This window comes from Dermacentor andersoni, chromosome 3 (assembly GCF_023375885.2).
Source record: "Dermacentor andersoni chromosome 3, qqDerAnde1_hic_scaffold, whole genome shotgun sequence".
Lineage (NCBI taxonomy): Eukaryota > Metazoa > Arthropoda > Arachnida > Ixodida > Ixodidae > Dermacentor > Dermacentor andersoni.
The window spans coordinates 178,151,603-178,164,469 of NC_092816.1; the positions used below are offsets into that span (position 1 = coordinate 178,151,603).

Genomic DNA, 12,867 nt, shown 5'->3' on the forward strand with positions numbered 1-12,867 from the left:
TCATGCATACCAAGTTAGTCAAACGACCACGCGAGCACCAAGAGGTTGGCGTCCAAACAGATAGATAGATAGATAGATAGATAGATAGATAGATAGATAGATAGATAGATAGATAGATAGATAGATAGATAGATAGATAGATAGATAGATAGATACTGTCAAAGTGTCAAATGTTCGCCAAGAAATGCGAAGCATTTCTTAACGAGAGAAATGTTTTGTAATACTCCAAATAAGGTTGTCACTGTGCAGAATTTCGGCCTTACATTGCTGTGATGTTTTTTCTTTTCTGCGAGAAAAATATAAGGTCTTTACAAGCACATACTTTTCACGCTAGCACAGAATAGGTAGCTTTCTCGGGCATTCAACTACTGCTTTAAGGACAGGTGGATATAGTGGTATTGTCTGCAGCTTCCTGGCATTCCGTTTAACCATAAAGTGGTGGCATCTGTTATGTCATTTATTAGGTAGATGCAAAGTTTAGAGTTTCGTAATAGTGAGGTATAATGCTTCAGTAAAGAACCAATGTACAAAAAAGACAGGCAACTTTCATTTCGTAAGGAATATCACCGTAGTAAATGTGTTAGTTTATTTCTTTCGTGTTGAGCAGTGCGACGAAATATCAAAGTACCATATTGGAAGAGAGAACATACGGTTCTTTACTGCGTGGTCCTACCCTTCTGATGGGAGCACACCCGATGCTCAGCGGAGGGCTGGCGCGTATAAGGCCACATAACTAGTGTTCAGGACGTCTCTATTGTCCTTGTCAAGTATTGCCTCTCGGTCAGTAGTCGGCGTGGCTGGAGACGCAGGTGGTCCGGAGGGCGGGCTCTTGGTCTTACTGTAAGCCGCAGGATTCAGAAAGTCGTAGTGCTTCAGGGTACGAACAGCCAGAGTGCTGGCAAACAAGATGGCCAACAGAAAGGCCACCATGGCGCAAAGGCCAATGCAGAGCTGCGGCAGAGACCAGCTGGCATCGGGCCGGATGTCGCCGGGAACAGCGTGCACCTGGGTCGAGCCGCGGACGAATGAACCGTTAGTTTCGCTAAGTTTGCAGGTTGAGTGACAGACTGAACACCATGGTTTAAGGTATCAGTGCAACGCGTGTACAAGGAAAAACACCGCGGTGAAGGCCTACGCATTAAGTTCAAGTACCTTGAGGTTGTTTGACCCAGGGCTCGGTACTCGAGCATATTGTCAATGCACCCACAATCTAATTGCGTGCGCCCCAGTCTGAATTCACATTTGGTACTTTGTACTCACCACGGGAACGAAACCACTCAGCCAACGGGATCATTTAAACTTTTATGGACCGAGCGAACATTCAAAGCGCACAACAATGCTTTGTAAACACGGTGGAGAAAGCACATCCTAGAGCATGGGGAAACCTGTGCCGCAAAGTTAGCCTGACTTAACTGGACATTCATTCTCAGAGGTTTCATGCATCCGCTGAGCAGAAATCTGGTGAACTTGCGCGAAATTCTCACGTTTCCAGCAGTGCTCCAAACCGAAATCGAAGCAAAAAGTTAAAACAGGTAAGAACGATTATTTTTGCTCGAATTGGTATTCCACCGCAGCATTACGACTTTTTTCACTCTGGGGCGATACTTAAGGGAAGAAATGACGGTTTTACAGTCAAGTTACGACCTCTTGAAATCCTTTTCAACCATGCATTGTCTGCATTTGTGGTTTGGACTATGCTACCTCATTTGTAGGTACGCGTTCTCTTGTCATGACTTTAAAAGTAGCACAATTAGCACAATTAGTAGTACTCTTATCACCGTATAGCGCCAGGGGGCAAAGTAGGTGTTCCGTTAATGCGACATTTGCATCGCATCCAATGCACGAATTCGCTAGACTGTGATGCGCGCTAAGTACATGCCACGTGCAGCATATACAGGGTCTCCCACGTAATTTGAGCGAATATTTTAACATTGAAAGTTGCGTAGGAATCGAACTGAACCGAATGCATACTTGCTAAATGCTAAGCTATTGTGCAGACTCCTGTTTACGTTGCCACAAGTCCTTATTTTGGCAAAAGGAAATCATTCATTGGTCAACACTGCTCTCATTTTTCGCATCTTAGTTTTCTGCTTACATCTTCAGTGACCTTTAGTAGCACCGCATTACGGCTGCTCATAAATTGAAGAACGTGGCCAGCACGCACCAATTTCCAGTTTTCCCTGCCTTCTTCAGGCTGTCTGCGTTTGTGCAACACTGTATCGCAAAGAATCAGGAAGCAACATTGCGGAAAAGAAACATGTCATGTGCGTGCAATGGCCTATTGGTGTAGTTACATATATTTTTAGGAATGTGGCAATGTATACATCAGGCAGACTGGTCGCTGCATTAATGAGCACTTAAAAAAGTATGGTCGTCTTAGTCGACCGCAACCAGCTCGCATCTACCCCTCCACCGAGATAATTGAGCATGTCAAGCTATGCGGAATGACAGCTTAATATTGAAAAGGAGCCCCCAGTCTACTGCCCGGGAATTATAACTTAATTTCTTAATATAAAGTTTATCGGATTCTATAAGTTTTGGTTCCCTTGTCTGCACAACTCCGAACTACGTTTTCCAGAATTACTTCTTATCTTCCTTTCTTGAACATTCTAGTGCCATTCTATCTTTTTGTACACCGTCATATTCTACGCCTTCTTAAGGAAGGATATGATGCAGTAAATATGTTGATAGTAGCGCCATGGTCTATCTGCTTCTTGTGTCGCCCTGCCGGCAGTGAAATGTAATGTGTATGCTTTTATTAGGTATTATGCATTATCTGTTGTGCGTTATGTCAATACAAAGGGTTCATTATTAATTAGGCTGGCTAAGTTGTGCTTGCCTGCCCTATTGTGCCATTGCAGTCAAATATTTTCTAGATTTAGGACGCGAAAAGTGAACGCTGTGTTAGCATTCTTCCTGGTTATTGAAAACTCAGATATGAGGTTCAACGGAGCATATTTGTCTTGTTGATCACATAGTGGAGCCCACCCAGTTGATGCATGTTGCCTTGTACTACTCCAAAGAATATTCAAATAAATCAATGCCTTTCCAAAATTTCACCCTACACAGCCCAACGCATTGTTCTTGATATTGATACAATGATGTGGCGCTCTCGCACCGCGGGACAGCACGCGCGAAGGTCGGCGCCATGAAAGACGATGAAGCGCGTAAGCTACACGCTCTTCTTCTGGCCCGCCATTAAAGAGAACCGCCTATTACGTTACAATATGTTCGACTTTAATTTTATGGGGATGGAAAATTAAAAAAAAGACGGTTTATAGTATCATTTTTCACACGATCGGAGAAGTTTCCCAAATGCCGTAAGTTCAGCAAATTCAAATTAATTACAATAGGACAGGAAGATAAAACCCTCCAAGAAGGGCTGAATGTCGAAATTCTCTTCTTGCACTCTTACTATATTTAATAATTTCCAAAATAGTGCGAAAATAGAATTCGTTAGCAGAACACCTTCAGCGCACATTCTCAAAACAGTTGCACCCTTTCGGGTGTATATTTGCTGCACAACAGTAATCGTCATCTGTATTGTTTGCATTTCCTTTCTTGAACACGCTGCGCTCGTAACTTTCCTGTCGAGAATGCTCTCTCATGCTGATAACGCGCATGCCGTTCGCGACTCGGAAGTACTGGGCTCACAGCTTTAAAGAAAAGAATGGCGTAAAGACAGATGACGATTATTGTTGTGTGGCAAATTTACACCCGAAAGGGCGCAACTCTTTTTAGAGAGCACCCTTTCGATAATTTGAGGGTGTAAGAGGGTGTATTGTGCGAAACAGGTACCTTCGAGATGTTACGTGGTTTTGACATTTCAACATTTTAAGAAAGCAGAAAGCCATAACGTGCATATTCGCCAGCGGTTTCAGCGATGTCATTTTTCGAGCTCGTCATATGGTTGCACAGGCTATGGATGTCAACCTGTTGCTTCAAGTAGTTGACATTCCCAGCGGTGAAGTGGAAAGGTGTAAGTTTTTTCTGTTTGATTCGCACATTGCGTTTTGCTTTTCACCATATGTTTCATATAAGCTGTTTCAGCTCGGTGTTGTTTTATAGATCAGCTACGAATCGTCAGTAAATCACAGCGCGTCAGTCAATCATACTTTTTCAGTCTTCAGGTGAATGCTCTTTCTGGTGTAGCATCGTGGCCGGCGCAATGTTATGCGCAGTACGTCTTGCCTTGTTTCTTGCATTGCACGTCCATACACTGTGGAGACCCAGCAGAGGATGCCCTAAAACAGGATCAAGCTATATCGCCGGAGGTCGCCCGTAGTCATCATGGCTTGAGTGTACTTGATGACTATGTCAGCATCGCGCCTCGGTCCAGCAGGATCGTTTTCGTCGGCACCGAAATAGCCGTAGACGCAGAAGGCGTTATGGCGGGCGACCAACGTGTACTGCTAGACCCTGAAATTTGCGGCGCAAGAAGGATCACTCGAGTCCACCAAGGAAAACCGAAAGGGATTCTCGCAAACTTCTGCCAGCAGTTCAAGCACATAAACAAGGGCACGACAATCACATAAATCGCGGAAATTGTGCAGGCCAGGAATGCGTTTCTCCCCTCGGATTCTGCCGCATCTACCTTCACGACCATATTACTGAATTCAGATTTTGACATAAATCCATGTCTCTTCTTCAGTAAGCAGCACGAAGTCTGAAGGCTTCTCCGACGATACTAAGACTGCTTTTCGAGGTCACGGAGGATTCGACAAACACCAGTTGTAAAGCATCGCATAATAACCGAAGTGTGCGCTCAATGGCCCCGCCAGAGCCCTTACCGAGTTTCGACGGGAGGACGTGAAGCTACCAGGCAAAATGTCGACGAAATGCTGCGCGACGACATTCAGCTGTCGAAAACCCCGTAGTCATGGTGAAGAAAAATTACGGAGCCCTATGCTTCTGCGTCGATTATCGTCGACTGAACAGCATCAGAAGAAGTACTTACACGCACTCCCACGGATAGACGACCCATTGGATCGGCTCTGCAACGCTAAATACTTCTCATTAATGGATCTCACCGCTGGCTACTGGCAAATAGAAGTCGACGAAAGGGATCGCGAAAAAACCACCTTCATCTTGCCACGCGGCCTCTACGAGTTCAAGGTCATGCCAATCCGACTGTGCTCGGCACCTGCAACGTTCCAGCATGTGATAGATACGGTATTTACAGGATTGAAGTCAGAGACCTGTCTTGCTTACTTGGATGACGTCGTCGTCTTCACGGGAAATTTCGGCGATCACCTTAGCCAGCTTGCGACAGTACTAGTAGCCATGAAGTCATCAGGGCTCACTCCGAAGCCGGAAAAGTGCCGTTTCGCGTTCGATGAGCTTGTGTTCCTGGGGCACGTCATCAGCAAATCTGGAGTCCGCCCCCACTCACAGAAGACAGCTGCCATCGCAAAGTTCCAGCAGCTCACCGACAAGTATGCAGTGCCTAGGTTCCTGGGCATGTGTGCCTACTACATGCGCTTTGTCAAGGAATTTTCACGCATATCTGAGCCACTGGCAGATATAACTAAATGTGATGTCGAGTTCAACTGGGAAACGCCGCAGACCGACGCATTACGCGAACTCAAACGACGCAAGCAGTGGCCACCGGCAATCGCGCAGATCGAAGAGAACACCGATACAGAAATCCACATTGACGCCAGTAGCCTAGGCCTCGGTTCCGTCCTATTTCAGAGGAAAGACGGACTTGACCGGGTGATAGCTTACGCTAGCCGGTCACTGTCAAAAGCAGAAGACAATTATTCTAGGACCGAAAAGGAATGCCACGCCATCATTTGGGCTGCAGCAAAATTCCACCCTTACCTATAGGCACGCCGTTCAAAGTCGTCAGCGACCATCACGCGTTATGGTGGCTAGTGAATTTAAAGGACTCTTCTGGACGGATGACGCGATGGAACCTCAGACAGCAAGAATATCAGATCTCTGCTGTCTACAAGTCCGGACGAAAACACTCTGGTTCCGATTTATGACGTGCCCCATTCACCCGCCTCCGCAAGATGACGAGGATGACGACGCCTTCCTTGGAATAATAAGCGCTCAAGACTTTGCTGAATAGCATCGAGCAGATCCGGAGCTAAAATGCCTGGTCGAGTATTTGCAAGAAAACACCGACCTTCTACCCAGGGCATTTAAGGGAGGATTGTATTTGTTCTCGCTTCAGAACAACCCACTCGTAAAGAAGAACTTCTCACCAGTCCGCGCCAACTGCTTTCTCGTTGTTCTATCGGCGCTGCGTGCAGAAATACTGCTTGCCCTACGTGACGATCCAACCGCTGGCCACCTCAGGTTCTCCCGCATGCTATCGAGGATGCAGGAAAGGTATTACTGGCCGCGCCTGACTACCGACTTCGCCCGTTACGTGGAGAGATGCCAAAACTGTCAGCGACGCTATACACCACCATAGCCAGCGGGATTACTACAGCAGATCCAGCCCCCTTACCGAACATTTCAGCAGATGGGGGTGGATTTGTTTGCACCCTTCCGACGCCAACATCCGGAAATAAGAGGACCGCTGTGGAGACGGTCTACTAACCTGCTTCGCTAAAACGAAAGCTCTATTGAAAGGCCGCGCAGCTGAAGTGGCGAAATTCTTCGTCGCGAACATCCTGCAGCGACTTGGCGCCGGAAAAGTCATCACCGACAGAGGAACGGCTTTTACTGCGGAGCTCACCCAAGCCATTCTGCAATACAGCGAGACAAGCCACAAGAGGACAACTGCCTACCACCTGCACAGGGATGGTCCTACGGAGCGCCTGAATAAGACCGTCGCCGACATGCTAGCAATGTACGTCGACGCCGAACACAAGACGTGGGATGCTGTCCTGCCGTAGGTATCCTTCGCTTACAACATGATGGTGCAAGAAATAAGAGATCACGCCGTTCAAGCTGGTTGACGACAGGAACCCGACGACGGCTCTCGACGCCATGCTGCCGCACGTCAACCACAAAGAGAATCTTGACGTCACCGCCTATCTCCAGCCTGCCGATGAAGCCCGACAGCTCGCCCGCCTGGGGATCAAGAACCAGCAGAGGACCGACAGCCGACAACACATCCTTCGACGACGCTACGTGGAGTACCAGCCCGGCAACCGTGTTTGGATTTGGACCCCAACACGTCAACGAATACAAAGCAAGAAGCTTTTACGGTGCTATTTTGGACCCTAGAAGATCATCCGATGCATTGGCGCACTGGACTTTGAGGTCGTGCCAGACGGCACTTCGCTATCACATCGGCGCCGCTCACGACCTGAAATAGTACACGTTGTGCGACTTAAGCCGTTCTGCCAGCGCTAACGAACTTTGGGACTGTGCATAGCTGAACTTTGGACACTCTTGTTTGGATTGTGTTACCTTGGGCGTTGTTTCTTTGTTGTTTTGCTACTTTTCTTTATTATGTGTGCTTTTTGTTTTGCGTTCTCCTGTTATGTTTGCAGCATCGGAGCGAAGCTCTTTCAGAAGGGGGCATATTCAAGTGTACTTGTTTCTCTTATTCGGGTGACCGCTATTCACCGCCGAGCAAATGTTATCGCCTAGCACGGCACGCGCCCGCATGTATAGGAAGTGTCTCGAATGATATCGACGGTTCTATCTGCTGTCCGTTGTCACTGAGCTTGTGTAATCTGATTCAATGTGCGACGCGAATTATTCGAAACTTTATGGAATGCACGCGGGCACCAGCGATTACTCTGGAACCATCGATGGCTCATGTATAAACGCCGACGCGCTTGACGCGCTGATCAGTTTTTTTTTTTTTTCGAAGATCGGCCGACTGTGTTCGCCGCTATCGTTGTTCTTTCAGTGTAACTTGCTTTTGGGGGCACACGTTCGCTCAACAAAGCGCTAATTTCGTAATTCGCAGTTTTGCTGCCTTCTTCACCATCACTTCCACGTGACAATGTAGAGAACAGACAAACCCCGCATGTAGTACTATAGAATAATCTTAAATAGCGGTCTTCTTCCACGTGCATGAATATCCGTGACAAGACACAATATTGAGAACTAACTACAAGTACTATATATTTCATACGCAAAGGTGTACCTCGCCCAGTGGTCAGTAAATATGACGTAATATTGTGAGCATCTGCGGCCATAACATGCTAACGGACGACGACACATAGACAGCACAATTCTTGTGTCGTGCCTTTTGCTTCAAGGTATCCACATCCATGTTTGCATCTTAATACTTAAGCACATCTACATTTGCAGTTGCTACGGTAGCCCATGAATGCGGATACCAAAGTCACTAAGGAAATAATTGGGGCCACCTTAACGAAACCGATAGGTGAAAATCAAAAGCAGTCCATGACGGCGCCTGTCGTCAACGCTGTGCGATGTTACGACGCTAAGAATGTGTGCCAACTAAAGAAAAGTGGCAGCGGAGTGCTTCCGACGATTACCGTAGCATGTTTACTCCGTAGCATAAAAACTATAAAAAATAAACCGTGGCTGCCTTTCGGGTAGCGTCTGAAAAACCTAGACTCAATCATCACTGGGTTTGCCTCGTCGAAGTGAAACGCTCTTAGGATGATTAGTCATTTCCAGCCGATCAGCGGCTACGCTTTATCAAGAAAACTGATAACGCTGGTGGGACAAGCTTTGTCGTGAAACTCAGTGTGCACGGATAGCTTTTAATCCTTTTATTTTTATTCGTAGACGTCATCAAAACATTACCGCGGACAATTTTTAAAATTTAAGATCAATACGCCACGCGGTGGCACTCACGTCAACTAAACCCTCATGTCCAGAAAAGCTTGATACGTGGAGGGAAGCTTGCGAGGTAGCACACGGCTGGGTGGTGGCAGCCCAAAGCCATCTAGCTGTGTCGTCTAACACTGAAGCCTTGCGGGCCAAAGCGCCATGCGCTGTCTCTAATGCATATACGGACAGGACGGCAGTATACGTGGAGTCATGGATGCCATATGTGACATACTGCTTGGCCATTGGGGAAGCCCAGTTGAGGCTGCAGGTGCCAAGGAGCTGCAGCCTGTCACAAAAATATAAGGCTTTGTCTTCATCTCGAGCTTGTCGGCTTGACCGCATCTGCATAAAGCGAGCCTTATCGGCGCTTCATAGGTTTTCGAATGTAGAGAGCAGCGCCGCCGTCCCTCTGGAGAAGGTTGGAGAGGCATGCCCTTCGAAAAAGTTCCAAGCCTGAACTGCACCTGAGGGACGCCCTTCTGCTATGGAGCTCTTCTCAGCCTCTGTCCTCGCGTATCGAATAGCGACAGACTTGATGATATGTACTCAGGTTACGGGTTCCTCTTGAAAACCATAGAAATCAGGAAGAGTCGCCGCCGCTTGCGGTGAAAGCGCGGTTCGTCCGACGAGTGAAGCAAACGCGTCAGTCATTCAGTGCAGCACATCTGACTTCCCCTGGCTAACCCCGCACGTCGTAAATTCTCGTAGGTCCAGCTAGTACATCTGCTCTCGTTAAGCCTGATGGACCAAGAATCGGAGAACATCGAGTTCGAAAATAGTGCCCGCTTGTAACTAATACCTTGCTGTCGAAGCAACTTGACGGAAATCTGAGTAAAATACATGCATCTGTGTGGAACAATAGCGAGAAACAGGGCAGGAAGACGGCTTGATTTATGCGAAGCAGGCGGCCATCACCTACTAAACGTCGGTGTAAAAGGCAATACGAACCAAACAGTCTTTTGAATGTTCCGGTAGCCCTGTGGTTCTATTCGTTTTCAAGAGGCAGCGCGCACAAGTTCGCCACATAGAGAAAGGAGACGTTGGAGAGGGGTAGCTGGAAGAGGCTAAGTTGACGCTATGCTCCATCCTAGTTATTTAATGAGCATCCACTTTTAGGGTATTTCACGCACTTTCGGGGGCTATCCATTCATGTATGTTTGTACCTGACATTTTTTCCACGTACATGGGTCTCTGGGTAGTCCATCTTCGTATGGGTGCGAATCGAGCTGCTGTGCAGAGGGAAAAAAAATCTAAACCAACTTGGATCGCTGAATATCTGGCGATGAGCCAACATGGGCCACTCTATATAGCCAACATGGGCCACTCTATGGGCCAACATGGGCCACCAATGCACTCAGCGTATTTCGAGACATTCTAGCCCTCTACGCAGGGGACGTGCAAGCGCAGTCTACACCGTGACAGCACGACGGCGGCTATGGCACAAACGCTCTGTATGCTCGTTTGCTCACCGGTTGGTTGGCATCGTGCGGTTGCTAATACCGAGTCTCTGGCTTTCGAGTTTCCTTTCATTAGTACCTACTTGAGTTACTCCAACGCAGTCTTTGTGTAGTTCGTGCATATGAAGTGACATTTGCCGTTTTCATATCAATGAAAAACTCATGTGCACCATTTAAAAGCTAGTAGATTTTCATGCAATGCCACTTTAAGCGACTAATGAGGTGGTAATGGAACCTGTGGCTTAACTTGCAAATGGGCGAGGTTCCAGTGAAATGGAACACTGCTAAGGTTATTCCTATATATAAATCGGGTGACCCAACCAGCACAGCAAATTACCGACCAATCTCGCTTACTTGTACGGCCGGCAAAATCCTTGAACATATAATCCTAAAACACATAGTGTCATGCGTAGAAAAAAATAATTTAATTGTCCCTAATCAGCATGGTTTTAGAAAAGGATTGTCTACGACTACTCAAATGATTGAGACAATCCACGACTTAGCGATTACATTGGACAAATGCAGTCAAACCGACATGATATTCCTAGATCTATCTAAAGCATTCGATCGAGTTTCCCATCCAAAGTTGCTTCAAAAACTTATCCACTACCTCGGTGACAACAGCATCACCAAGTGGATAAAAAGTTATCTTATAGGTCGACGTCAATACGTATGTTTCAAAGACTACTCTTCGGATTTCGGCGATGTGCTATCTGGCGTCCCACAAGGAGCCGTTTTAGCTCCTATCCCCTTTCTTCTGTTTATCAATGATTTACACATTAATACTAACGCCACAGTAAGAATGTTTGCAGATGACTGTGTTATCTACAAGGAAATAACCTGTCGCGATGATCAGATAACCTTAAACAGTGCACTTGAAAATATAACACAATGGTGCCAAACGTGGCAGATGGTGATTAAACAGAGAAAACAGTTTGTATGACTGTAACGAATAAAAGAGCGCCCATGAACTACCCGTATTATTTACAAGGACAGATGTTAAAGAAAGTAGAAGAGTATAAATATTTAGGCGTCATAATTTCATCAGATCTTAAATGGGACAAGCAGGTAACATATATTGTTAGTAAATCACTGGCAGTTCTACACTCGTTAAAACGCTCGCTTAGATCCGCATAAATAGATACTAAACGCTTAGCATACCTGTCACTAGTTCGCTCTATACTGGAATATGGAATAGTATGTTGGTTTCCCTTCCGTAAGCAGTACATAGCAAAATTGGAGAGCGTACAAAGGAAAGCGGTTAGGTTTATTTTTAATAAGTATCGCCGTCTTGACTCCCCCACAGAACTATTAAGGCGAGCTGAACTTCCCACTATACAAAATCGAGCTCGACTACTTCGTCTTAAGTTTCTTTTCCTTCTCCTTAATGGTAGTACGAAAATCAATGTGAGTGACTACTTGCTACAGACAGATACACGTAGCTCTCGAACAAAACACACCAAGCACTTAACAGAATACAGATTTCACAATGACATATTCAGGTACTCCTTTTTCCCGCGTGCAATCCGTGAATGGAACATGTTGCCTGATGACGTTGTCACCTGTACATCACTCGACACTTTTATCGCCAAGTTATCAAACTATGCTCTGTAGCTACGATCTGCACATAAGTGAGCTGCGTCGTACAATGGCATTCCAATTCGCTTAGCAGTGTCTTGTATTCTGCCGTGACATAAACACCTGCTGAATCTTGTCTTTTGAGCATTGCAGATCAAAAAATTTAGTTTCTTTCCATGTTCTTCTGTGTGCTAAACCTTCCTGCATAGCGTTTACTACCATTTTTCCCCGCTCCTGTTATAGAAATTGTGTAATGATTATAGAGTGCATACGTACTGCCTTGTTCACATAAACTTATCTATGTTCGCGCCTACTTGAACTGTGTTCTCTTGAAGATGTATCTTACCCCTTTCCTGCAACAGCCTCATATGTGAGGCTAGCAGTATGTTCAAATAAATAAATAAATAAATAAATAAATAAATAAATAAATAAATAAATAAATAAATAAACTTAAGCGACTCGCTCGTCCTGTCGCAAGCCGCACCTACATGTGGATAAGCGAGAAGAAGCATGTTTAAGCTATCTGTCAGTGTAATAGCTGCAGAAATTAATTCACGTGAGTGGTTTTTTGTTCAGGTACTGTGCAATTTATTCTTGCGAGTGTATTACGTCATCGATGAGAAACAAACTGATAGCCAACTGAGTGGGGGTCGTGGATCCGCTTAATGCTGAAACGTGCAAGTTGCCTTAACTGCCCTAATGCGCCTTAGCTGAAAAATCCGACACCTCCTCACGGCATAAATTTTGTATATTCAAGAAAAATTCTCCTTTGCAAAGAATCGACGATAAGGCCTGAACAATGGTGTGGCAAACGATAGACAGAAGCGAATAACTTCAAACGAATACTCGTTTAAACATCCATGATGTTCTCAATACGGGTTGCTTGGACTGGCGGCGCTCACCCTGTCTTCCGAGGGCAGCAGCAGCAGCGAATTGAACGGAGACGGCAAGGGTTGGAGGTCGCTGCTCGAGATGCCACGGCTGTGCAACGGCGAAGCGCCCGCGCCAACTTGTTCCGGCCTGCCTGCAGGTGCCAGTGTCGGGAGCCGCTGTCCACCGCGTAACGCGGCTTGTTGCAGATTATGCTGTTCCAGCAACGCCTGCAAAGGACACA

General features: G+C 46.3%; 1 protein-coding gene across 1 annotated transcript in view; it reads right to left on the reverse strand.

Moving 5' to 3' along the window:
• Positions 1–563: 563 nt before the first annotated feature.
• LOC126524133 (uncharacterized) overlaps positions 564–12,867 on the reverse strand; it is a 78,994-nt gene continuing 66,690 nt past the window's right edge. The window contains exons 4-5 of the mRNA XM_050172487.3: positions 12,656–12,853; positions 564–1,005 (exon numbers count right to left, since the gene is read on the reverse strand). Of these exons, the coding sequence (XP_050028444.2) occupies positions 700–1,005; positions 12,656–12,853 (504 nt within the window). The 3' untranslated portion in view covers positions 564–699. The remainder of the gene's footprint in view (positions 1,006–12,655; positions 12,854–12,867) is intronic.